This window comes from Canis lupus, chromosome 26 (genome assembly GCF_048164855.1).
Source record: "Canis lupus baileyi chromosome 26, mCanLup2.hap1, whole genome shotgun sequence".
Classification (NCBI taxonomy): Eukaryota; Metazoa; Chordata; class Mammalia; order Carnivora; family Canidae; genus Canis; species Canis lupus.
Genome location: NC_132863.1, coordinates 27,036,303 through 27,062,789, shown reverse-complemented (window position 1 = coordinate 27,062,789; position 26,487 = coordinate 27,036,303). Strand labels below are relative to the sequence as shown.

The 26,487-nt window shown below is 48.0% G+C and overlaps 1 protein-coding gene across 30 annotated transcripts in view; it reads right to left on the bottom strand.

The window, feature by feature from the left end:
- Positions 1-26,487, bottom strand: part of EPB41L1 (erythrocyte membrane protein band 4.1 like 1) — a 143,629-nt gene that overhangs the window by 43,102 nt on the left and 74,040 nt on the right. For all 30 annotated transcript variants that reach the window (XM_072800837.1, XM_072800845.1, XM_072800846.1 and 27 more), the window contains 7 exons: positions 13,037-13,236; positions 11,823-11,987; positions 9,719-9,823; positions 9,066-9,108; positions 5,506-5,581; positions 2,776-2,994; positions 406-493 (listed from right to left, as the gene is read on the bottom strand). In XM_072800837.1, coding sequence (XP_072656938.1) covers positions 406-493; positions 2,776-2,994; positions 5,506-5,581; positions 9,066-9,108; positions 9,719-9,823; positions 11,823-11,987; positions 13,037-13,236 — 896 coding nt within the window. Of the gene's footprint in view, positions 1-405; positions 494-2,775; positions 2,995-5,505; positions 5,582-9,065; positions 9,109-9,718; positions 9,824-11,822; positions 11,988-13,036; positions 13,237-26,487 lie in introns of those variants that run through there.

The following is a 26,487-nucleotide window of genomic DNA, read 5'->3' as shown; positions in this document are numbered from 1 at the left end:
CACTAAGTAATGAGCACTGGGTATTATGTAAGATTGATGAATCACTGAACTCTACATCTGAAACTAATAATACACTATATATTAATTAATTGAATTTGAACACATAAAAAAACCTTAGCTTACTAACTAAATAAATAAAATTACATCATGGTAAACAATAAAAGAAAGCCTATGTCTTTCTCTCATAATGCTCCCAATCTAGTAGTGGTACAAATACGTTCATAATACAATATGGATATAGAAAAGTTAAAAGATTATGGGAAAATAAAGGGTTATGGAATTTTGAGGAAAGAGAAGTAAGAATATAAAAGGCTTCAGGTTGGAGGGAACAGAGTCTAGCACAAGCCTTCTAGAAGCACCAGGGACACACATAGGTGCTAGGCGGACCCTGGGACCCACCAGTACCTTGGCATGGTGCAGGTCTACTCCATACATGGAAAGCTTTTTGGCGTTCTCTAAGAAGTGGATTTCTGCTTCTCCCGGAGTCATGCCCCTAAGGGAAAGAACATGATCACAGGTAGCCATGGAAAAGGCCCTGGCCTAAGTCTTGCTGATTGAAGGTTGCCATGATCAGAACCTGTAATTCTAGGACAGCAATGTTCTAGAGTGTGCATGTGGCTAGGCCTCATCGAGTCCCTCCCCTCTGTTCTCAGCCCTTGCTTCAGTCTACCCAACCCCCTCCTGTTGCCAAAGCTCAGGTCCAATCTTGTCTTCTCCAGCAAGTATTCAAGGGATGAGCCGAGAGTTAGAATTTCTGCTTCATTCTACCATGGATTTAAACATGAGCCATAAATTCTGCTTCTCCATGACTGCGAAGCCATTGTTCATTATAATCACCCAGGGGCTCCTAAATTAGTACCCACGTAAGAGATTTCTCTCAGAATCTTGTATCAGAAACCACTTAATCCTGCCTGAGGAGCAGGTGCACATTGTCCTTTCTGACAGGAGGGTTATATAATCATCAAGTTCCTTCTTTGCCTTGGCTGCCAGGAAACTGTACATCTTCCATTTAGCCATAGCTACTGTTTAGTGAACACCATGTGCTGGTCATTGTTCCAAACACCTCACGTGCATGAATTCACTGAATCCTCTGTAAGGTAGGGGGTTATCATTATTCCCACTTTATAGAGAAACCAGCACAGAGAGGCTGAATAATTTGCCTTTGTAGCAAAGTCGGGACTTGAATCCAGACAATGTGGCTCCAGTGTGTGCTCCTTCCCAACCACTTCACTTACGTATCCCTGGGGCTTCAGTGTGCTCTGCTCTGTGTGCCTCAGTGAGCTGCCCTGGGAGACACCTGGACACTAGATGTCCAAGGGCTTTCAGTTAAAAGTGCTGTCAAAGCTAAAGGGATGGCCATTAGCATTTCTCCAGCCCATATATGAGCTTCTTTCTCTGAATTATTAGGATTCATGCAAATACCTAACATATCTTGCTACCTACAACCGGGGTGACAGACGGCAGGCAGGCCTTCACCCCCTACTCCCAAGCTCGGGCTGACACTGCTAACCAGTTGTATGGTTTCAGTATCCCGCTCAACACAGTCACTACTAACCAGTCAGAGGTGGTATGCAAGTCTCTGAGAGAGACACTTGCGACTCGGAACCTAGCAATCCATCACACTCCAGCAGGCTCTCTTCCCCACCCCCATACACAATCCCTCTACATCTGGCCCTCGGCCTCCTCTCCAGATGCAGCCCCCAGGACACAACCCTCCTTGGGCCTCCTATCCTCATTAGCAATGAGAGAATTTCACCATGCTCCCTCCCACATTCACAGTACTTTACAGTTTACGATGCACTTCATGTCATTTATCACATTGAGTTCCCATAACAACCCTGGCCTTGGAGCCCAAAGCACTTCCAAACTGAAGGGATCCTTGAGACCATTTAGTTCCAGGGGCTCCCCTCAGGGGTGGTACCGACCTTACAGCAGCATTTGGGAATGAATGGGGGAGGGGGCATCTCGGCGGTTGTTATGATGACTGCAAGGGTGTGTACTGGCATTTAGTGCCTGGCACCCAGGGATGCCAAACATCCTGCACAATGAATTCTCCTGCCCTAAATACCAACCATGAGTCACATGAATAACCTAAAGCCGTACATATCCAAGTGAAAATTGGGACTGATAAGTTAAATCACAAGCCCTACAGTGACCCATCAGGTTAGTCAATTTCTAACTCCTAGAATAAGGTGCTTTGTGTTGTGCAATCAACTATCCAACCCCTAAGATCACAGAGCAACAACGAATACATGTTGTCTGTATTATGTGCCATGTAGCCCCCAACAGCACTACAAGGCAGGTTCTATTAGTACCCACACTGAACAGATGAGGAAATTCAAGCACCTGGAAGTGAAATGACCTGCCCAGATTCCCTGGGTAGAAAGTGGCAGAGCCAAGAATGTGAACCTGGGCAGTCCGGCTTCAGAGCGCAAGCTTTTGAACTTTACACCAAGACCAAGACATCAGGATACTTCCCCAGGGGCACATGATAGTGATGATTCTCTCCAGTTGGCAGATAAAAAAACTGATCCTCAGAGTCCAAGGGCAGGGAATTATTACACCCATACAGGAGCTTAAGAACCTGCGGTCATTTAAGGTCACACAGATAATTACTACCATTCCCACTGGATATAGATGCAGTGGGATGAGATGATTTACTCTCAGATGCACCTCCAGTCGAGGGCAAAGCCAGGTGAGGGACTTAGAGCACAGCACCTGGGGCCCTAGCCAATAGCTGAGAAGCCAGGGGAGACCCTGGGCGCAGGCCCAAACCTGTATGTCTTGTGCAGCTCCATGATCCTCTCCTCCAGCTCCCGGGTCTGGTTGGGGGCGAAGCGGAGCTCACTGACATAGTTGCCTATGTGCTCCTCAGCGTCATAGTCGCCCAGCTCGGCCTGCACAGCATAGGAGCCTAGCAGGGCATGTGTGACGAAGGAGCAGGGCAGCCGGCCCGTGATGATGTCTGCCCGCAGCTGCAGGCACAGGTAGTATCTGGAAACAGGGGAGAGTGGCCATGGGCACGGGCCCCCCTCCCTCCCTAGATGCCCTCAGCACCACTGCCCACCCACCCATCAGAACCAAACTGATCAACACCTAGCTCGGTAGAATTAGGAACCTTCCTAGACACTGGCATTTCAGGCGTTTGATAATGTAAGTGTGTCCTAAAAGATGGTTTTGTCCCATTTCATGTGGCTTTAAGCATTTTGTTAACTTCTAACTTTGAGGAATTTTTTTTCCTACTGTGGGAATATTTTAAATTTCTAACTCATTTTCAAGCTAAATAGGACTATTTTGCTGGCCAGTTTTAAAAAATATTATATATTTTTAATCATACAATTAATTATATTCTTACTGTAGAACAAATGTAAACTCTAGAGATAATTCTAAACTTCCTCTTGATGTCCATCCTCAGCCCTAATCCCCTCCCCCAGAGGTCACCCCTATTATCCGTGTGGTGTTCTAGACCTTTCTCCCTCATGGATATACAGAAATGTATGTGTTTTGATTCATGGGTTTTAACATGTACACAGTATCAAATGATACATCTGACTCTACAGCTTGCTTTTTCACACCCATCTATGTGCCTAGTGTCTTTCCCAGATCAGCACAAACCACCTGATCTCATTCATTTTAACTTCTGTACTGCATTCTACAGCCAGGACAAACCTGTTTACCAATGTTTTCTCAAAACTTTACTTTGCCTCCAGCTCTAAGTGAATCGTCTAAAAACAAATTGCTTTAAAAGAAACATTTCCAACCACAAGGATATGATTTTTTTATAACTTTATGCACACTTTTACAATTTTTAGATTCATTTTAAACTATTTTTATTGCTTTTTCAATTAATTGCATTAAAAAAAAAAAGTTTCAGTTCGTTCTTAGCCAAGGATGTGTCCTTGCCCATTTTGCCATGTTTCATCATTGTTTTCAATTGCCTATTTCTTTTCCTTTTAAGTGGTTTTTACTCAGTATAATTTTTACTGCTCCATGGCACAAAACTCTCGCAAAAAGTATATGTGGCCTCAGTGCATATTCAGGGCCAAGGCCTAGGCTCAGCATCAGTAGCAGCTCAAACATCACAGGCATTAAGAGTGGGCTTAAGGGCATTTTGTTCAAGTCTAAAAATTTGAAGATCACTGCCAAACACTCTGACCAATATTTCATTTCAATCAATTTGTCACTCTGACCAGTTTATTTCAGGCCTGAATATTTTTGACTAAATCAGCTGCTACTACCACCCCATTCCCTGAGGTCACCCATGCTAAGCCGGGCTAATTTCCCTCCTGGTGTCCCTAGAAGCTCAATACCCAGGATCTGGTACAAAGAGAAGAAATACCGTGGGTAAGACTGGAGACTGAGCTGGTTCTATAGCTCTCAGTCCTCTTGGAAATGAAGTTGAGACCCTGTTGCTGAATCTTGAACCCAAGATGACCTTAGGGGTTAGAGCAGGGCTAATGAGGCCAAGGTTTCAGGTCTATCCCAGGGACATCCATATTATCCCCCAAGGCCAGCTGGCATTGTGCCTGTGGCCCGTTGCTTGGCAAACAGGCAGCCAACATTCAGGAGGGACCCAATGGGAGAGGGAGGTTGGCTTAGGAGCCCCTCCCCTACTGTAGGAATAACTCCATGCCCACATTTTATTGTTGGTGAAATGCCGGGCTCAGCACATGGATGACACAGCCCCCGGATATCATGAAGTGAGACTATCCCTTTGGAAGGGGCTTAGATAAAGAGAAGGGCCTCTCCCTGTTCTGATTCCAAAGGCAGGATGAGACCCACAGAAGTTCTCATTCTGAAGAAAAATGCTTTGCCCCTCCTTCCAGGCCACATTATTTACTGGCCTTGAGGCACAATGAGATGGTTCATCCCAGACTTGCCTCCATGGGGCAGGGATGTCACATGCCTGACAGGTACATAGGGCAGCATATGGGACCAAATTCCTACATGCAAAGGCATCTACGCTCTATTCCCTCATTATCCCCAAAGTCAAAAATGGTGGTCCACTCAGAACATCAGCCTTCGGACATGTTTGGGTTGTCCCATCCAGAGATGGCCTCCACCATGTTTTTAAAAAGTTTGAATTAGTCCCAATATTTTAAAACTGTGGATTTTACTCTTAAATATCTAGCTCCATCTCAAATATCTAGCTCCACCTCAACAACGGGGCCCTGTTCCCATGTGGCAGGGATGGCTGGAGCTGAACAGCAATTGTTTGAGATGGCACATGTCCCCTTGAATTTCAATGTCAATCAATGACATGGATCCTGATGCTGCCTGGGATGCCTCCCCCTCTAAAGTGGATGGTCTGCTGTGACTGACCACTTGTGTTTGAATCACTTCCTCTCGCACAGAGTCAGCATCCTTTGGTGATGCTATCTGGCCTCACTGGGTATCTGACTTTGCAACTGCCATCATTTACTGTCCACATGCCTACCAGCACCAGGTGCCCTCATTCCTAGTCATGTGGCTAGAATGCCCACCCCACCCCTCCACAGCCCTTACCTTGTGATATCTTCTGTCAGCTGGGCAGGGTCAGGGGGGTAGAACTTGACTGTGAAGGCAAAATTCCAGGGGCTGCCTGAGAGGAGAAGAAAGAGAACAATCAGAGAGGCCCCATCCCCCCAGTGGGTAGCCCAGATGCACCATCCCACAGGCAATTTCTCAAAGTTTTCTCATATCTATAATTTTGGGACAATCCAGTCAGAAAACCTGGACTACTATTCCCACTTGAAAGATGAGAAGAATAAGGCCCAAGTTGAAAGACTTGTGACCTAGCAGTGGGAAAGAAGGTGGAAAGAAAGAAAACCAATGGTGCATGCCAGGTCTACTGGTGATCACAAACAACGCTTCAGTAAACCTTGCAACAATCCTATGAGTGAGTCCGATGACTATCCCCATTTTGCAAATGAGAACACTGGGGCCCAGGCTGTAAAGTGGCCAGCCCAAGATCACTCAGCTAGGAAGCAGCAATGCTGGGGTACAGACCCCAGCCTCCTGGCTCTGAAGCCTGTGCTCCCTCCTCCACACCAAAGTCTATGCTACAGGACATTCATGGTAAGAAAACAGGTCACATTAAATGGGCTTCCAGGGGCACCTGGGTGGCTCAGTCAGTTGAGTGTCAGGGTTTTGGTTTCGGCTCAGGTCATGGTCTCGGGCCTCAGGATTGAGCCCCAAGTTAGGCTCCATGCTCAGGCTCTGTGCTGAGTCTGCTTGAGATTCTCTCTCCCCCTCTGCCTCTCCCTACTCTTAAATAAATAAATCTTAAAATAAATGGATAAATATATGGGCTCCCTAGCTTTGGACTTCTCAGAGCCATTGTAAATTGCATGTGCATTTAAGGGTTTCCCAAACTTATTTAACCTGCTGTGTCCATTTCTCATAGGGCATCCTGCCAGATTATTGTTCTTAGGGACACTCTTTGTAAGATTTTGCCCTCTGCTGGGTCGGCTCCATCTCTGATGGCAGAATGGGGTTCTAGGCAGGACCTAAAAGGCAAACGTAATGAATGGAAAGCAGCAAAGGGATTTCACAGGGATAAATGTTAACCTCCATACTGAGATACAAGCAATTCATAGTACACATATAGGTACAGATAGAGATAAAGGCTGAGGCTTTAGCTGGAAATAGGCTCTGCAAGCCAAGAGAAGGGATGACCACACAAGAGAGAGGAGGACTTAGGGAAAGGCTCCAATCTAGAACAATCTAGACCACCTCTGAGGCTCTGAAAAGGCCCCTGACAATGTGAGAAAGCAAGGGCCAGCCTGGGAAGAGCATGGTCACTAAGGCTGGAGGCCATGCTGTCACTTGTCCCTGTGGTCATCGTCACCTTCCCCATACAGCTGTAATGTCTCCAGCACTTACTAAGTGCTGGTCACTTCACTTTTAAGAACTATATGTACACATATAGGAGTTTGATTTTCATAGCGATCCTGAGCTAGTTTTCTTTTTATAGATGAAGATTCTGAGGGGGTAAGCCCCCTCCTGGGATCACTGAGCTAGCTAATCAGTAGTGGAGAACAGGGATGTAACCTCTGGTCATCAGACCCCAGAAGCCAAGCTCCTGACCACAGCTGACTTAGAAAAAGCAGCCACCAAGAGAGCAACCCTGTCTCAGGAATAATAGTAGTAGTAGTCATCATAGTGGTAGTAGAAGTAGTAGTAGTAATAATAATAATAATAATGGTAATAGTAATAATAGATAATATATACTGGGTGCTGCTATGTGCAGGCACCATTCCAGGTGTGGGGCACATAAGAGCTCATTTACTCTGTACAACAACCCTAAAGGTAAGTAGTGTTGGAGTCAAGATTCAAATCCAGGCAGTCTGACTCCCGTATCTTTCAACCAACACACCAGACTATGTCAGGGAAGCACCTACTATGTGCTGGGCGCTGTCCACATATAACTGGCACCCTGCCTTGTGAGGCATGAATCACTAATCCACTTGCCAAGGAAAAGCAGGAGCCCAGAGAGGTGCCCCCCCCACCCCCCACCATGCCCTCATTGACAGGCACAGAGATTTGGGAGGACATATAGCCAGCTCTGAAGCCCAGGACACAAGGACTCATGATGCCCTCCCCTTCAGGAAGCTGAGGAGTTGTCACAAAGAAAAGAACAAAAATTGGTGGGTGCATGGCTAGCTCAGTCAGTGAAACATGTGATGCTGGATCTCGGGGTTGTGGGTTTGAGCCCCATGTTGGGTATAGAGATTACTTAAAAATAAAATCTTAAAAAAAATTGTTTCATGGGGGCTCCAGAAGGCAGAACAAAGATGAATGGGCAGAAGTTCCAGGGGTAGGGATGGAGACTGTGGCTCTACTGAAGGAGGCAGGACCTCTCCTCCATGACCTGAGGTGGCCACCAGTGGCAACCATTCACCCCCGCCTGGGCTGCGCTGGCCAGGGCTGCCGAGATGGGGGACCGACTCCCCGCTCTGGGGAAAGATGCCGAGCTCCAAGGATCCTGTTATCTGCTTCTCCGTTCTAAGCTTCCCGTCCTCCTCAAACCACACACTCGGCTGTCTGTATGTGTTCCAATTCTTTCAGGCATGAGAGGCAGGCCTCCCAGCTGGGCCAGGACTCCTAGGGACAGCCCAAAGCCCAGGCCTAGGGCCCTGTCAGCCCCAGAGGAGCAGGCTCCGTCTGCGTGCCTGCCTCTTTGTCTTCAACTGACAGGAGCCTACAGGAAGAATCCCTCCTGCCCCTCCCGGAGAGTCAGCTGGCATCCCTGGGCCCAGCTGCCTGCTGTCATGGCAACAGGCTCTGCTTCCCAGCCCCAGGGACCAGGGAGTCCAAACACAGCCAAGGGGGAGGGGCTCCCAGTGGAGGCATCTCTGCCTCTAGGCACCAGGTCTCCACCCACTGTATGGCCCCTGGCTGAGGCCACCTACCTCCCCCCTTCTGCCATTGGAAGGCTGCTCCACCCCTCACAATATGCCTTTCCTCTCTGGGCCAGAAAAGACAGGTTGTCTCTTCACCCCAGGCCTTGAAGAGAGCAGGATGGTGTTGGGAGGCCAGGGCTTTAGACCTGGCTTGGCCAATAGTTTACTCTGTGACTTTAGGTAAGCATCTGCCTCTCTCTAGGCCTCAGCCACCCACCATTAAACACAGAAGATGGCCCAGACCAGGCCAGGCCTTGCTCTTCCCTAACACGTCAACTCCCTATCAGCTGGCAGTGGTCTGCAGTGCTGCATGGATGAGGATTCTGAGCTGAGTCAAGGATCACCTGTCACAGGCGTCTATACCTGCCTTGGACAGGAGGGAGGCTGTTTTCAGGCCATCAATTTGTCCCCTTGTGATTAGTTCCTTCTAGAGCTGTCATCCCAGATGCATCTGTGATTCCCCTGCTAACCTGCTATGTGATGCTAGATGGTCATTTCTCTTGTCCCTGCTTCAGGCTTCCATTTATAAGACAACGCCCTGCCTTCCCCCAAAATCTGCTGTGCACAGCGAATGAACTCATGGGTCTGAATGCACTTCCCCAAGGAAGAGGGAACAGCACATGCAGCCAGGAGCCCCCACCCTCCCTTCTACAGAATTCCTAACCACAACAGGCCACTCACTCCGGATCTGCTTCTTGATTTCCTTGGAGGGGTCCAGCCAGTTCTGAAAGAGAAGACAGGGTGCTTTAGAGGGAAGATGGAGGAGAGGGCCAGAGAGGGCTAGGAGACAGAGAGACATCCTGAAATGGCCTGTCAACAGCCCCTGGCACAGAACACCCTTCTTGGGCTGAGCTGTCTGGGCCCATTGGAACAGGGAGATGTGGGGATGAGGCCCGGATTTGCCACAGGGTTTGGGCTCCTGGACCTGGGGCTGGCACTGCCCTAGGCAGTAGGGTGGGCCGCCATAGTGGGACCAGTGAGAAGGAGGAAACCCAGACAGGAGCCTCCCAAGGGTGGAAATGGGGTGCTGTAGGAAGTGCCTCTGTTCCCCCAGGAAGCCAGGCCATGGCTCTCCAGATACCCATCTGAGGGGTGACTTGCAGGTCCCCAAGAAAGGATGAGGTGGGAGGGGTGGAGGCAGAGAACTGAGACAGATAGGGTGGGCTGAGGTGGGGGGATATGCAAACCTACTCCTAGAAGGGGTAAAAGGCACTTAACAAGGGTCTGAGGATGGATGGATGGCATGGGATGTGGTCAGGACTGGGGGGGCCTATGAGAAGAGGTCTCCCCCACAGTGGCCCTCCCATGCCAACTCCGCTCCCCAGCACAGATACCTTCTGGCTGTCAGCATCACAGAAAGTCAGGCCGAAGTAGTCCTTCTCCAGAAGATTGAGGTGCTCACAGACAAGGTCAAACAGCACCTGGCCCCGGCCATGTTTCTGAAGAGGAGAGCAGAGCTGCTGTGAGGCTGGGACACACCACACGGTGGGGGTGGGGGTGGGGGTGGGGGCTCTACCAGGACTACTTGAAACCCCCCAGAGTCTTCCAGCATCTCAAGAGGATCTCAGCACTCCTCCTGCCACCCACCTTGCCCTGCTCTCCAAGTCCTGCCAGATCCTGGGAGACACTAACACCCAGCTCACCAATTGCCTTCTTCCAAACCCTCCTAGGGTCCTCCTAGACCCTTCGAAATGCTTTGGGGAGTGAGGAGGGGGGCTGACCAATTCCCCCTCCTTTACACAGATTAAGAGAAGGAGGTTAACTTTGACCAAAGGAGCAGAAAACCAAGTCTAAGCTTTGGGTGTAAGAGGCAGAGAAGCCACCTGAAATAGGAAGGATGTGGGCAGGGGAGGAGGGGAGGGCCTAAGACTCGGGATCACAGCGTGACTCTCCTTCCCTGGCTCTCCCCTTCCACTGAGTCTGAGTGAAATCCAGGGCAGCCCAGCCTGGAGTGCCACCCCTTACCTGGACAGCAAGTAAGGCTGTTATAGGGGCTCCTGGGGCCTACATCAGCCTCAGCGGGATACAGCACTATTAGGGCCACCTTCTCCCACCACTCTCAGACAGCCAGGCTCAGTACCTCTCTGAACCACCATCTGGGCCTCTGGATTCAGAAGGACGAAGCACAGAGCCTGGCTGGGTACTTCAACCCCACAGGTTTGAAAATGAGCAACAGTAAAGGGACCAAAGGCTGGGAGAATGTGAAGCAGTCACTGTCCAAAGAGAGAGGGGACTCCAGAGAGAGTGTGAGATTCCTACAAGGCCTGGCTAGGTCACCAGGGACTGGAACCTGGCCTGACTATGGAAGTACGGGAAGTCAAGGGGTTCGTGAGTCTGGAAGAATCCTTCAGAGAGAATGGACCTGGCCTCAGCCAAACTCTCTGTGCTCTTGGAGCAAGCTGAAACAGCATCTTGTGGCTGGTGTGGGTAGGAGAGAACAGGTAGATAATATTCCTTTCTGTTGCCTAGGAGTAGGCAAAATGTTCACCTTGAAATCCTCCTATGGAAGCGATAAGCACTAAAAAAACCCCAAAGAAACAAAAACAAAAAACAACCCTGAAGAGAAGAGGGACCCAGCCCACCAGGGCCCAGAAATAAGTCATATCCCTTAGGACCAGAGGGCACCAGAGAGAAAGGGAGGTGGTTCCTGTAACTTTCAGGTAAGGCCACCCTCTGGCCTCTTTCATACGCATGGAGAGGGCCAGGACTGGTGCCTAGACTGGGGTGGACCCTCTAAGGGGATGAGTGAGGGCTCAGAATTAGGGTGGGAGTCCTAGACTATATAGGAAAAGGAGACAGCAAATGTGGGGCCGGGACGGCTGACCCCAGACAGGAGGTGTCTGCCCCACTACTCACAGTGGGACAGGATCACACCACAGGGTTTCTACATGGCCTGAGTGAGGGAGTCCTTCCAATGGGCCACCTCTCTATGCCCAGGGGTTACCCATACCACAGAACCCTCAAGTGATCAGTCTGTCCTGCTGCCCTGGACAGGGGCATTCATAGGAGAAGATCCCTGTCTTCCTCACCCCCCACCAATAAAAACATAAAAACGATTCTAGTTGAAATACTCGTGTCTTCTAGGTGAGACTGAAGAGCCCAGTCCATAGGCCTACTGGGCTAGAGATCGGTCCTTGGATGGTGACTCCTTGCCAAGGTACAGCCCTCCTGAGAAACCTTTTCCTGGCACCAACCCTCTGCCTCGTCTAATTCTATTTGCAATCGTAACAGCCCTCTCTGGGCCTCAGTGCCACCATCTGTACAAAGGAGGGCCAGCCAGGTCATCTCTCCAGGATGCTGCAGTCGGTCCAGGACTCCATGAAGAATGGATGCTCTCTGGCTTGGCCCAGTCTGTGTGCACACAGAAGCCTGCCCTGGCTCTGGGGCCAGTTAGCTGGGGACAAGGCATGTGGTGATGGTGGGGGGGGTGCTCCCTACCTCCACCTCACACTCGTACTCAGAGGCATCAAGCAGAGTGACTCGGCAGATGGCACTCTTATACTTCTTGGCAATCTTCTGGGGTGACTTCTGGGCTCTGCTGGGCGTGGTCCTCTCTGACAGGCCATCGGCCTCCCCATAGCCTTTCTCTTCCATGTCTAGGCTCTGTAGGTCCAACATGGGGAAAAGTCTGGTCAGTGAGCTTGAGACCACAGCCTTTCATCCAAATGAGACACAACAAGGATGCAGTAGAGAAGGCAAAGATGGTCCCCAAAATGAGAGTCACCACCCTCCAAGACTCCCAGGATGACCAGCTTCTATGGTTGGTATGCACAGGAGGAGAGTTAGAGCTCCTGTGTGCAACAGGGTGGGCTCCTCAAAGGGGTCTGCTTCTTTGGGGGGGACAGCCACTGCAGGTTCCCATAGAACTGGAGCTGCCCTAGCTCCCTACAGTGAGTTATCAGAGCATCTGTGTGGCCTTCTCCTTACCCATGTGTCACTGGTCTAGTGTGAGGCTGAGAGCTCGTGGAAGGAGGGCAGAGCCCTGCCAGCTAGTCCTTACTGCCACCAATGCTCTCAATGACCTTGACCAAGTCCTTGCCCTCTCGGCCTGCCATGAATGAAGGGGGTGTGAATTCAACAGCTAGATGATTCAGCAAGTCCTTTGTCCCTTTGGGGTGATGAATTTTGCTCTGGGGTCATACTGGGCTTGCCAGGCTAGAATGGACAGGTCTAAGGAGTAGGAAAATAAGGTTAAAAGAACTGGGTTTGGGGAATCAGATCTATATTTTACTTCCATCTGTCACTGTAGAGCAACGTGACTTTTGGTAGCTCATTTCATCCACTGAGCTGCTATTTCCCCAAGCATGAAATGGAGATATCAGTAATATCATTCTCTTAGGGGCGGGTGCCTGGCTAGCTCAGTCAGCAGAGCATGTGACTCCTGAACTCAGGGTCGTGAGTTCAAGCTCCATGATGGGCATAGCACTAACTTAATTTAAATATATATATAATATATATTATATTATATGTGTGCATCACTCTCTGTAGCCTTGGGAGAATTCAATATAAAAGTGAACACAATGTCCCCAGCACAGTGGTTGGATGTAGCAGGTTGGTAATAAATCTCAGTTTTCAGCTTCCCTCCCCACAAAGAACTGGGCCTGGATGACAGCCGGGCAGGAAGAGGGATTCCCAGGCTCTCAGGTGCACACCTGTTCTGCAGGCCGCGTGTCCTGCTGCGGCGGGTGCTTCTCATTGGAGTTGGCCTCTGGGTGGCCACCGTGGCCTGCTGGGGTCACAGGAGTGGTAGCGGCAGCAGTGGCAGCGGCCTCAGGCTGCTGTGGGGCCTCCTCCTGAGCCTTCTTCACCTCAGAATCGGGGCCTGTCTCTGTTGTCATGGTGACCAGCACGCCTGCATTAGCATGAAGGAGAACAAGTGACAGGGAAAGGGGCAATGATGATGTGACAAAACAGAGCGAAGGGGACAGGAACCACACACAGAGAGAGAGACAGATGGACGCAAGTGGACAAAGAAGGGGGGTGAGGGAGAGGAAGTCGGGGCGGGGACAGAGCAGAGAGCAGAAGTCAGGGGTTAATGGCGGCAGTTGAAGTCACAGACCACCCCCCATCCCACTCTTGTGACCATAGGGACTCCCTCAGTCTCTTGGCCCAGTTCTAGAATAGGGGCCCCTCTTCGGGACAATGAGAGTCTCTCCAGGGAGCCCCACTCTGCCAGGAACACAAAGGACAGTCAGTGACCCCCTCCAGCAGGCCCTCTAGCCAGGCCATCTCTCCAACCCCAGCACCTGGCACACAGTAGCCACTCAATAAACGCTGGATAAACTCAAACTGAAGAGCCCTGGTGGGCTCCAGGCCCTTCAGGCACTGACTCCGAAGCAAGGCTCTTCATGCTCCAAGCCTGTACTGCTATTTTCATGGGGATGTGGGCAGAATGGATCTAGAGGGATAAGACACGAAGACGCTATTGAAAACAAACATAGTCCTGGTAATGTAAAAGTCAGGAGAACTGAACGCAGGCCCCGGGTCTATCACAACCAAGGCAGTCACTTCATCTCACTAGGGCTCACCCAAAAGAGCAAGGGACTTAGAGAAATTATCGCTGGGACAGTCTACTCTTATCCTTTTCCCCCTGGAGCAGGAAATGAGATTTCAGAGAAACAGGTACCTACTGCCCAGTTATTCTGTTGAAATAAACAAAGAGAAGAAAGGAGAAAGAACGGCATGGTCCCGTTTTTATATTTATTTTTTTTTAAGATTTTGTTTAGTTATTCATGAGAGACACAGAGAAAGAGGCAGAGACACAGGCAGAGGGAGAAGCAGGCTCCCCACAGTGAGTCTGATATGGGACTCAATCCCAGGACCCCGGGATCACAACCTGAGCCAAAGGCAGATGCTCAACCACTGAGCCACCCAGGTGTCCCTGGTTTTATATTTTAAAAAGATAAAACAATAACCTCAACAATACCTCTTTGTGTTTATACATGTGTAGTGAAAGATCTAAAAGGATACCGACCAAACTGTTAAGACAGGTTCACAATTGAGAAATGGATAGAGGAAAAAGAGGGAGTTCAGTGGGGTGGGTGAAGAAAAGGAACTTCATTTTGTACTTATATGCTTAGTAATTATTTCTGTAATTTTAAATACACATAACTCACAAATTGGAGTTTTGGGTTTTTTGTTTTGTTTTGTTTTGTTTTGTTTTGCAAGGGGGCAAAAGCACCTATTCCTGACCCACATAAGGGTGGATCCTCAAAAAAATAAAATAAAATAAAAATTTGGAGCTAAAATCCAAGGAACAGAGAAATGGGCAGGAATCCTCAGCCTGAGTCTACAGTATCCCTCTAAATCCATTATATTAAATGAGAAAGATCCAGACTAGACCCAACAGGTCCCTTTCCAACCCTATTCACCAAGAGAGGCCTCCAATGAGCAAAGAGACAGATGGACATTGGCTCCACCTTGCGCTATGGACATATTCCAAGCCGTCACCCCACAATTCCCTCATCTCCTTTGGTTTCTCTCCCAGCATTCCAGGGGGCCCCAGCCCAGCCCCAAGTGAAGGGAACTGGCTAGAAAGCCAGGGCACCTGAGTACCCTGCTAAGGCATACAATGGCTCGAGGGTGCTGAACAGGTCACACTGTAAGCTGGAGCTCGTAGTACAAATGAAAGGGTTTGTTGTTACTGATGCTGCTATTATGAAGTAAGATGAGGAGGAAGGGAAGGCTTTAGTCACATGGCCTCATCCCCACTCAGAAATGCTTTCCACTCACGGCATTACCCTACATTTTATGGTTCAATGTAAAGCCATAGATAAATAAAGGCTCTCTGTCACTTGTATGACACCAAATGTCAGCTCCATCCAGGACACAAAGCATTAGAAGCAGCTCCAGGGTTGCTCACAGCCTCACAGGGTCAGAGTGAGACTTGTCTGCCTGGGTCTGGATCTCTTCTAGGCCTGAACTTGAGGATATCAGCCATTATACTAGATAAGATCTATAAGAAGAATCCTTAAAATAAATGCCTACTTAATTTTGCTTAAAAAAAAAAAAAAAAAAGGATCCACAGAATAATCTGAAGGTTTTTTGCTTCGAGAAGCAGATTCCACATGACTGTCCTAGCCCCAGGCAGCCCAGAGGCTCTGGTTCATGTGCTTGTCCCCCCTGCTTCAGTCTGGTTTCAACCCCTACTCCCCAAACCTTCCCCAGACCTGCATCAAACAGCCAGGACAGCAATCTTAAAGAAATATCCAGGTTCTTCCCCTGCTCAGATCTCTGGCAGAGCCTGTTGGCAGGGAATGCCTGGTGCTAACAGCACCACATATGAAAGGAACTGAAGTCTTTGAGATAATTCAATCTCTCCTTTTCTAGGTGAGACTCAGAAAGAAAGGAGACTTGAGTGACAGTCGTTTCCTCCGACACATCTTCCCTGGGCCCTCCTGCCCACTCTCTTCCCCACCCGACTCCTGACTCCCCAGATTCAAGCGCTGGGGCCATTATTCTTCTCATCGCACTTTGCTGCCTCAAGCAAACTTGAACAGAACCAACAGGAAGGAGAAAGCACTTAGGCCCAGGCTGGAAGCCAAAGAGGTGGCACAAGACACTAACAAACCCCACAGCCAGGGCCTGGTTAGAGAAATGATGGCTCATCCTTTCTAGAGAGTTAAAAAAAGATGATGTAAAAGATCATGGAAATACCTGAATGAAAAGCTCCATACACAGCAGCCTATACAGACTGACCCTATTTTGATTAATACATATCCATGGATACAGAACATTCAACAAAGTATTAATTATGGTTGTTTCTATATGGCAGGAGTACAGATTATTTTTTTCTTCTATTTAACTGTAGTTCTCAATTTTTCTACTATACTTGGAGATTTCTTGACCAAAAACAATTAGAGGTTAAAAAATAAAATCTTCCAATGCACAGGGCTTGGTTTGACAGGATGAGTAGGTAAAGTCTGCTTAAACTAAAATTTTTATGAATTTATTTTTTTTTAAGATGTATTCATTTTGAGAGAGAGAGAGTGCACACACACATGCAAGAACATATGGCAGGGAGGAGCAGAGGGGGAGGGAGAGAGTCTAGCAGACTCCCCGCTGAGCGCAGAGCCTGACATGGGGCTTGATCCCATGACCCTGACATCATGATTTGAACTGAAATCAAGAGTCACATGCTTAACTGACTGAGCCACCCAGGCACCCCCCAAAATTTTTATGAATTTAAAAGAAAAATAACATTATTATTATTATTTTAAAACCTATGATGACATCCTTCTTGATTTCATAAGTCCAAAGATAATAGTACAGTTCTCTCTCTAGACCACAGAAAGCAAGCCAAGAACCCAGTTCTGGTTTCTGCCACAGCCGGTCATGTGGGCACAGTTCTGCCCAGGCCCAGGCCGGCAGAGACTGAGGGAGTCCACTGGGCAGACCAGCCAGCTGGGCACTGCAGGGGCCCTAGGGGAAGGAAGCACGTGCTGGTTCCTTGGAGCTCACTGAAACACAGGACGATGCTCTCCCAGAAAATGGTTAAACATCCAGGCAGGATGTGGTTTAGACTTATCGGTGTACATTTTAGCCTCCAGAAGATTCTGGGGGAGTTGGTGATCAGGAGTATGACCTAGAGTACCCAAAGAAGAGCTTAGAGGATAGGGAGTGGGGGGTGAGGTGGAGTTAAATTTCGCATAAAGGGAGAAATTAGGTGTGGCAGAGAAGGCATTTGAGCTGAGTCACCCTGTGGGCAAATGTCCAGAGACGGGAACAACAAGTAGGGCCGTGCAGAGGACAGACAGGAGGCCTTGACATCCTGATAGCCCAGAACAAGAAGCCTATAAATGTGAGCTCCAAACAGTCTGGCAGGTGGAACAGGTTGGAAATGGAAAGAAATGAATGAACCAGGAGTGCAGCAGGCAGCCTGGGAAGAATCACAGTGTTATTCTTCTAGAAAGGGCAAGACTCCCATCCCTGAATACTGCCATGGGCCAGGGTGAGGGATTTGACACATTGGCCTCTTGTAGACTCCTCAAAGGGGTACTAGGGCAGGGAGCAGACCCAGGCCAGTTAGACCCAGACCCAAAGCCTGGCCCTAGCACTGGCTCACCTTGTGACCTTGGGCAAGTGACTCCAATGCTCTGAGCCTCAGTCACCTCATCTATAAAGTGGAGATACTCCTCCCTCCCTCGGAGGGTGGTGGTAGAGATCTAGGAAAATAAACTGAGAGAGCACTTAACATGGTATGTCCCCAATAAAACATCCCTGAGAGGGTCTATAATTACAAACAATACTGAGAGGCCGTGGTGGTGAGTGGTCTGAGAACCAGGAGTTCAGAAGTGCCAGCCCAGGACAGATGGAGAAAGAGACAGAGGCCAGCAAGGCCAGATTGATGACACTAACATATGAATATCCAATGCACAGGATTCAAAGAGAGAAAGGTCAGCCAGAGAAGTAAATGCTGACGGGGCCTATAGCACCACTGTCTGGAGGAAAGGGGTCTGGCCCTGGGTCTGGCTGAGGCCAGTCCAGAAGGCTGTCAGCATTTGATGCTCTTTAGCATTTCAACTACTGGCTGGCTCCCCTGGCTCACCCTTCAGGGATACTATGGCTTTCCATCTGTGTGGCCTGCTGGGAGAGAATGTCCTAGCCCAGGCAATGCAAGATGCACTTGGCCTGTAATTGCAACAACTCATTAAAAATGAATCAGCCAATTTATACATCAGGCCCTACAGCCAGGGTTAGCATGAGTCAGCATCAGTACCTTGGATTTGTTCTTTTTCTCCATCCCCACAGCCACTGCAGAGGTCCAAGCCACTGTCAAGCCATGCCCACATGGCTGCCCAGCCTCCTGCATGGATTCTCTGTGGCCCCTTGGGCCCTCCCCTAGGGTTTATTCTCTTCAGAATAGCCACACAGATTTTTTTTTAATGAATTTTTTTAAAAAGATTTTATTTATTTATTCATAGAGACACAGAGAGAGAATGAGAGGCAGAGACACAGGCAGAGGGGGAAGCAGGCTACGTGCAGAGAGCCTGACGTGGGACTCGATCCAGGGTCTCCAGGATCACGCCCTGGGTTGTAGGCAGCGCTAAACCACTGCGCCACCAGGGCTGCCCACCACATGGATTTTTTCAAAACTCTAATCAGATGTTCTCTTTCTTTTAATTCAAGTATAGTTGACACACAATGTTACACTGGTTTCCGTTATCACATAGTGAATGGACAAATCTACACCTTACTGGGCTCATACCAGTGTAGCTATCATTGGTCACTGTACAACACTATCACAATACCACTGACTATATTCTCTATGCTGTCCATTTTCTTGGATGCCCTCCTTAAAACCTTCAGTAACTTATCATCAAAATAAAACACAAACTCCTTACCAAAGTTGAAGATCCCTGCTTACAGCCACTGCATCAGCTCCCCTATCACTGTGAGCCTGTCTTACTGGCTTTCTGGCTGCTCCTCCACATCAGGCTTGCTCCTGCCATGGGGCTTTGCCCTCATGGTCCCTCTGTGTAGACAACGGGCTCATCCTATCTCTTGACATGGCAGCTCTCACCCTTCAGACCTCAATCCACATGCCCCTTGACCCAACTGTCTAAAGTGGGTCTTTCTTCTGGGGCGCCTGAGTAGATCAGTTGGTTGAGCGTCCGGCTCTTGATTTTGGCTCAGGTTGTGACCTCAAGGTCATGAGATTGAGGGATCCCTGGGTGGCGCAGCGGTTTGGCGCCTGCCTTTGGCCCAGGGCGCGATCCTGGAGACCCGGGATCGAATCCCACGTTGGGCTCCCGGTGCATGGAGCCTGCTTCTCCCTCTGCCTGTGTCTCTGCCTCTCTCTCTCTCTCTGTGACTATCATAAATAATAAATAAAAATTAAAAAAAAAAAAAAAAAGGTCATGAGATTGAGCACCATGTTGGGCTCCATGCTCAGCACAGAGTCTGCTTGAGATTTTCTCTCCCTCTGCCCTTCCCCCTGCTTGTGTGAACTCTCTAAATAAATAAATAAGCAAAATCATTCAAAAAATAAAAATAAATAAAGTGGGTCTTTCCCCTTACTTTTTTTGGTGACAGCATGCTCTGTTTGGAGTTTGGTTTGGTTTTGGCCATTTTAACCATTTTTTAAGTGTAACTGTCCCATGTTAATTACAACCACAACCTTGTGCAACAGTCACCTCTGTCAATTTCCAACATTTTTCATTACCTAAACAGAAACTCTACCCATTAAGTACCATGCCGGGTTTTTTTCCCCATAGTTACTATCACAAATGAAACCTATATCTTTTTACTTATTTATTTCTATTCCTCTGGAATATAAACTCCATAAACACCAAACATTATCTGTCTCATTTGCCATTATCCCCTGGACTTAGCACAATTCTTGATAAATACCAACAAAGCTAACATTCATAGAGTCTGCAATTTGCCCAGCACTAGTCTAATCATTTTATGTCAATTAACTCATTTAATCTTCACAATAACCCGGAATAAGTACTTTTATTATCTTTTTTTGTAAAAGAAGAAATTAGAGCACTAAGAAGTTAGGAAACTTGCCTGAGATCATATACTAGTGCATGCGAGTACCAGGGGGTCTGGTGTCTGAAGGATAGGTAGACAGAGAAATGGACAAACACATCTGTGATGGGGGATAGGCAGATGAAACATCAATGAGACAAGTTTTAAGTCGACTCAGCTGAGGACAGAGACCTGGGCTGCATTCACCTCAGGAGCCTTTCTGGCTACCAGCTAGCTAGTCTGTCCTGATGACTTATCAGACCTTAAGCACTTGACTTTTCCATCCAAATTCCTGATAATATCACCCTTATTTTACTGATGAGGACACACAGGCCCAAAGAGGCATGCTGATTTGCCCAAGGTCATAAGGCTGTGATAAGTCTCCCAGACTCCAAAGTCCATTCCACTATACAGGGCATTTTGGGGGCCTCGTTTCGGGGGAGGGGGTGGCAAGGTGGATTAATTTCTCCAAGGGGGTGAGGCTGGCTAAGGAAAAATTTCCCAAGAGTGAAAGGCAAATATGCTAGGAAGAATGGAATTCAGAATCAGAACCACTGTGGGGCACATGGGTGGCTCAGTCAGTTGAATATCTGACTCTGGATTTCAGCTCAGGTCAGGATCTCAGGGTCGTGAGGTTAAGCCCCATGTCAAGCTCCATGCCCAGCTTAAGATTCTCTCCCTCTCCCTTTGCCCCTCCCACTTGCTATCTCCCTCTCTCAAAAAAAAAAAAAAAAAAAAAAAAAGAATCAGGAAAGAATCAGGACTACCGTGTCTTGCTTCAGTCCTGCCATCCCCCATCTGATGGGCCTTGGGCAAGTCACTTCCCTCTTCTGAGCATCAGCTTCCTCATCTGCTACCCTCTCACTTCAGAGCAGGGCCATGAAGATAAAGGATATTACAAAGAAAGAAAGAACTTTGTGATATAAATGTTGAAGTCATATATTTTAGGGAGAGTATATTATAGATGCTCACATATACCAGAAGCAGGTCTTTGCACGCAAACGCACGGCAGCGGAAAAACTTGAGGGCCCATAGAGCCGCATGTGTCCGTGGTCATGATAATGACTCCTGAGCCAGTAAGGCTATCTTCTAAACCCTGCACACTGGCACCTTTTACCCAGGCATTCTGGGGAACTCTGAATCTGGTAGGAACTAATGGAAGGAAGGAACAAAGAGAACAAGAGAGAAATGGACAGGGTGTGGAAGACACCAAAACGCCAAGAGAATGACAGGCAGCAAGTGAAACTCTTCTGTTTTAAATTATGTTTTCAATAATCACAGTTACTAAGGTAAGTCTTCTTCTTTTTTGTAAAATCGGGGCGCATCTCCTCCATCCCCTTCCAGCCATGTCTCCTGGGCTCTCTCCCTTCTCACCTCCAGTTCCATGCCCTGTTCAAAGACGTGAGAGGCTGAACCCTTGGACTGTCCCTTGGACTGAGCTCCTTTGTCTACTGACTCCTAGTTGGGTTTGGCCAATGGGAGGTTCAAGGGTGGAAGGAGAAAGAAGTTGGGGAACATGCTCCCAATTTCCCTGTTTGTGGTTCTGGTGGTGGCTGAGCCCCTCTATGTCAGCTCCTTGCACAGACACAACCATCATTGAATTCTGGTAATACTATTCCCCCCCCTCTACTCATTCGGGCTGAAGGGAAAGGAAGAAACAGCTTCTGTCCCTGTTACTTAGTGGGGTACCCCTGTGGGTTCCCTTAACCCTGCCCACACCTTTATTAACATCTCTTCGGTGTAAACATCTGAGTAGAATTCTGTTTTCCACCAGAATCTGACTGATACACTTTTTGATGCTAAGCAGATATATGAATTAGAAGAGGGAGGAGAAGAGAAATTGGGAAAAGGCAGTATCGCCTAGTGGTCAGGGACAAAATGGGAGACAATGAGACCATGAACAAGTCTCTTAACCTCTCTGGGCCTCAGTGTCTTGATCTGTAAAATTCATGATGATAATCTTGACTATTTCACAGGGTTACTGTGAAAATTGAACCAGACCATGCCTGTAAAGCACTTAACACACGTCAAAACCCATAGTTAGTTTTCAATATTAGATATTCTCATCTTGGGCAGCCCCGGTGGTGTCTCTCATGAATAAATAAATAAAATCTAAAAAAAAAAAAAGATATTCTCATCTTTAGCATTAAGTCTCAAGGCTGGAATGTGAACAATAGCATTCCCTTGGAGAAGGAATTACAGACGTTCCTTTTGGCTTTTTCAAGGGTTCTCCGGGTTTCACAATTTTTCTACTATGAACATGTATTACTTTTGGAATCAGAAAAGAAAGAGAAGAACTCAAAATAAAAAACAGAGAGAACAAGCCCTATTAAGACTTATTCTTCCTCTCTGGAGACGATGCTACTTCCCATTGGGATTTCCCCAGTACAGAACATTCACTTCCTGGAGTGACAATCTCTGGGTGGACGTGAATGAAATGCCTGTCTGCCATGAGGGAGGAGGGTACTGGCTGCAAGAGCTGCCTCTGGGGCCTGGTGCCACCCTTCCAGGCCAAGGCCGAGGAGCTCTGGACAGAGGCAGTGGAGTCAACACGGGAGCTGAGCCTGCAGTCATTCATTCATTTTGCTGCTCGGGTCTATGGGGCAATGGGGAGATTGCAATTTGTCAGAGGCTCGCGGTGCCCATGGGCACCTCGTTAAGTAAAACCAAGCAACGTGGAGAGGCTGCTACCCATCAGTACTGGCTTTTGCCCAAAGGCTTCATGTGCTACCACAAAGCCACAGGCTGATGTACAGTTGTGGGCTGGAGACCACATTCCATGCCCAAAACTGCAGAGCAACAGCATCAGAAAGGAGAAATACCTCTGGACCATACTGATGACTTTGGAGGCAGCCAGAGACCTCCCCATAGTGGGGCATCCTCTGAAAGCCAGGACACGAGCTGGCTGTCTTCCAGGCTTTGTCTCATTTGAGCTGCACAAGGGCCACACAGGGCAGATGGGCTTATTCCCCAGGCTAGCTTGGCTGGCCAAGGTCACCAAGCTAGTCAGTTCAAGTAGAGCCAGAATGAGGACCCAGATCTGCTGGCTGATGGGCCCATGGTCTTCCCCCTCAATCCTGTTACATCCCACAACCTCCAACTTGCTGTCAACCATGTAACCAAAGCTACCGTTGCTCTGGATGTAGAAATAATAACAGCAGTAGCAACCCCTCCCACATGTAGGGTGCTTTACAATTTAAAGAATCCTTTTATAATCATCATTTCGCTTGGCCCTCACCAATCAGCAGCTGGTGAGAGGGAACACAGAACAGCAGGTATGAACACAGGCTTTGGACCAGAGTTTGAATCTTGGCTTGAGGACCTTGGGCAAGTTACTTAACCCTACTGAGAGCCAGTTTGAGCATGTAAAATGAAAATAACACCCCCTACGCCTCAAAGACATTTAGTGAGAAATAAATGAGAGAATGCATGTGAAGCTCACTCTGACACCACGTCGCCATACAGCAGACACTCAATAAGTGGCAACAATGGCTCTCATCAGGACGGCTGTCACTACCACACAGATAGGCAAAGGGAGGTCCAGAGAAGGCAAAGAACTTGTCCAAGAACACTCAAGGTGTGAGCAGCAGCATGACCCAGGCAGCAGCTTTTAGCATCCAAAGAGAATTTGGTAGTTTCATAGGTCAGCTCCATACTGGGTCAGTGACCGAAGGGGTTCTCCTGGGACATCCTTACCCTTTAAGGGTGACAGAGATAGGATCTCCTCCAAGCAAGCCAGCCCCCTCAGGGTCCTTGTCCCCCTCAGCTCTGCTGAGAAGCAGGGGAGCAGCAGACCTGCAGACTGCAGACCTCCCCAGGCCAACCCTCATGGGTTTGGTTTCTGACTCCCTCTCTCATTTCATTTTCTTTAATTGTTCAATGAACTGTTAGAGTTCATTGTCAGAATTATTTAAAATAGAGTAAAATTGGGAACAACTTTAAATGTCCATCAACAGGACCTTGGCCAAATTCACTAGGATTTATACCCTTCAGATTTATTTATTTGAGAGAGAGAGAGAAAGTGTGCATATGAGTGAGTGGGAGGAGGGGCAGAGGGAGAGAATCTCAAGCAGACACTCTACTCAGTGGGGAGCCTGCCAACGCAGCGCTGCATCTCAGGACCCTGAGATCATGACCCTGAGCTGAATCCAAGAGTCAGACACTTAGCCCACTGAGCCACCCAGACACCCTGGATGTGTCCCTTTAAAAACGCATTCTAGGACTGGGGCACCTTGTTGGCTCAGTCAGTTAAGCAGCTGCCTTCAACTCAGGTCATGGTCCAAGGGTCCTGAGATGGAGCCCCAGGTCAGACCCCACACAGTGGGGGTGAGAGGGGTGTTTGCTTCTCCCTCTACCCCTCCCCCTGCTTGTGCTTTTTCTTAAAAAAAAGATTTTTTTTTTAATTTACTCATGAGAGACACAGAGAAAGAGAGAGAGAGAGAGAGAGGCAGAGACACAGGCAGAGGGAGAAGCAGGATCTATGCAGGGAGCCCGACAGGGGACTCGATCCTGGGTCTCCAGGATCACACCCTGGGCTGAAGGAGGTGCTAAACCGCTGAGCCACCCGGGTTGTCCAATACATTAAAATCTTAAAAAAAAAAAAAAGAGAGTTATAAAAGTATTACATACTTGTGAAAAATTTTGTGATGGATTTTATATACACCAACATGAAAAGATGTCAATATAGAGTTAAATGAAAAAAATGTAAGTTGTAAAACAGTGATGCAATTTATGGTCTCATTCTGGTTTGTATGCTTACGTAGGCACAGAAAATACCCCAAAGGACACACACCACAATGTTATCATTGGGTATTTCTGGAGAGAAGGATTTTGGTTGGGGAAACAAGGGAAGAATACACGTTTGAATTTTCAGGATTTTTCACATATTTCCTTTTAAATTAAAACTAAGGGGGGAAAAGTATTTTTAAAAGATCTTTAAGTTTTTTTTTTTAATTTATTCATGAGAGACACAGAGAGACAGAGGCAGAGACATAGGCAGAGGGAGAAGCAGGCTTCCTGCAGGGAGCCTGATGTGGGACTCCATCCTGGACTCGATCCCAGACTTGATCCCGGGACTCGGTCCTGGGACTCCAGGACCATGCCCTGGGCCGAAGGCAGGCACTAAACCGCTGAACCACCCAGGGATCCCCTAAAACATCTGTTTTGATCGGTCTTATTAACCTCCATTGTACCTGCTGTAATTCCATTTCTGACTGTTCTCTTCCTATCTGTTATCTATGGTCATACCTAATTTCTACACCACTTCAATCTGAGTGCTCATAATTTTATGGGTTTTTTCCATTTAACATTAATTGTATCAGAAATATTTCCACATTATTATATCATTATCATCACAGCTAATATTCACGGGTGCTTTACTGTGTGCTAGTTATGGTGCTAAGAGCTTTACATGCCGAAATCATTTAATCTTGACAACAACCCTAAAAACAGATTCTTGGGCAGTACACATTACAGATGGGGTAAGTGAGGCTTAAAAGATCAATTTGCCAGAGCCTAGCAGCTCAGAAGGACAGCAAGTAGATGTAAGCCCTGGTCATGTGCATCCCAACCTTGGCTAGGAACCCCTCCACCCTATTTCCTCCAGGTGCAGCTCCTCAGGGGTGAGGAAGAATGTGGCAGGTAGGGATGAGGAGACCAGCTCCTCGGTTTTACAGCCTGGGTGACCTTGGACAAGCCGACTCCCCTGGGCTTTGTTCCTTCAATCAATTCTTTCACTGGACAAGCATCTGCAAGCTACTGAGCTACATGCTGAGGCCAGAACAATGAATAAAACATGAACCCTGCCCTCAAGGAGATTAGAAGCTCACCTGAATCTCTTTACTGCACTGGAGGAATCTAACCCCTGTCCCACCTCTGTCACACAGACATGAAGTAAATAAAGGATGCAAAGGAGCTTCGCAAGTACACAGCTCCATACGCTGCAGGAATGAGTATTTATGTGGCTGTTCATGGCTATATATTATTTTATCCACTGGATGTTCCAAAACGTTCTCAATCATCTTCCTATTGTTGGGCACTTAGTCCCAATTTACCACTATTATGCAGGAAGCTCTGATGGGGATTCATCCAAAGGAAATTATTCAAAGAAAAAAAAAAAAAAAAGAAAAAGCCAGATGCACAAAGATGCCACGCAACCTTCAAGGGACACATCTTAAGCTCATGAGGCCTCACTCAGAATTCATAACTCCTGTGGCCTGCCCCACCTCAACCACATGAGAGGACATCTTCGTGCCTTGTCAACCTTCCTCCCTCTCTCACCCTCCAAGTCCACAGGGCTGATGTTTCTCCTGCAAGGCTGCAGTCCCTCCCCTCCGTGTGGGTTCTTCCAGTCGCCAAAGGGACCTTCCCAAACACTTCTGTCATGCCCCAGTGCATGCATGCCCCGTGCACACCCAAGATGGACAAAGGTTCTCAGAGCCTCCAAGCTCCTGTCAAGTAGAAACACCTTAGCCTGACATTTGACAGAGACTGAAAGGAGAGAGAAGTAATGTTTACTGGGATGTGCCAGCACTGTGCTAGGTCCTTTACATAACAACAACCACAGGAGGCCTCTACAAGATAGGTGTGTTTATCCATATTTTACAGATGAGGAAACTGAAGCTCAGGC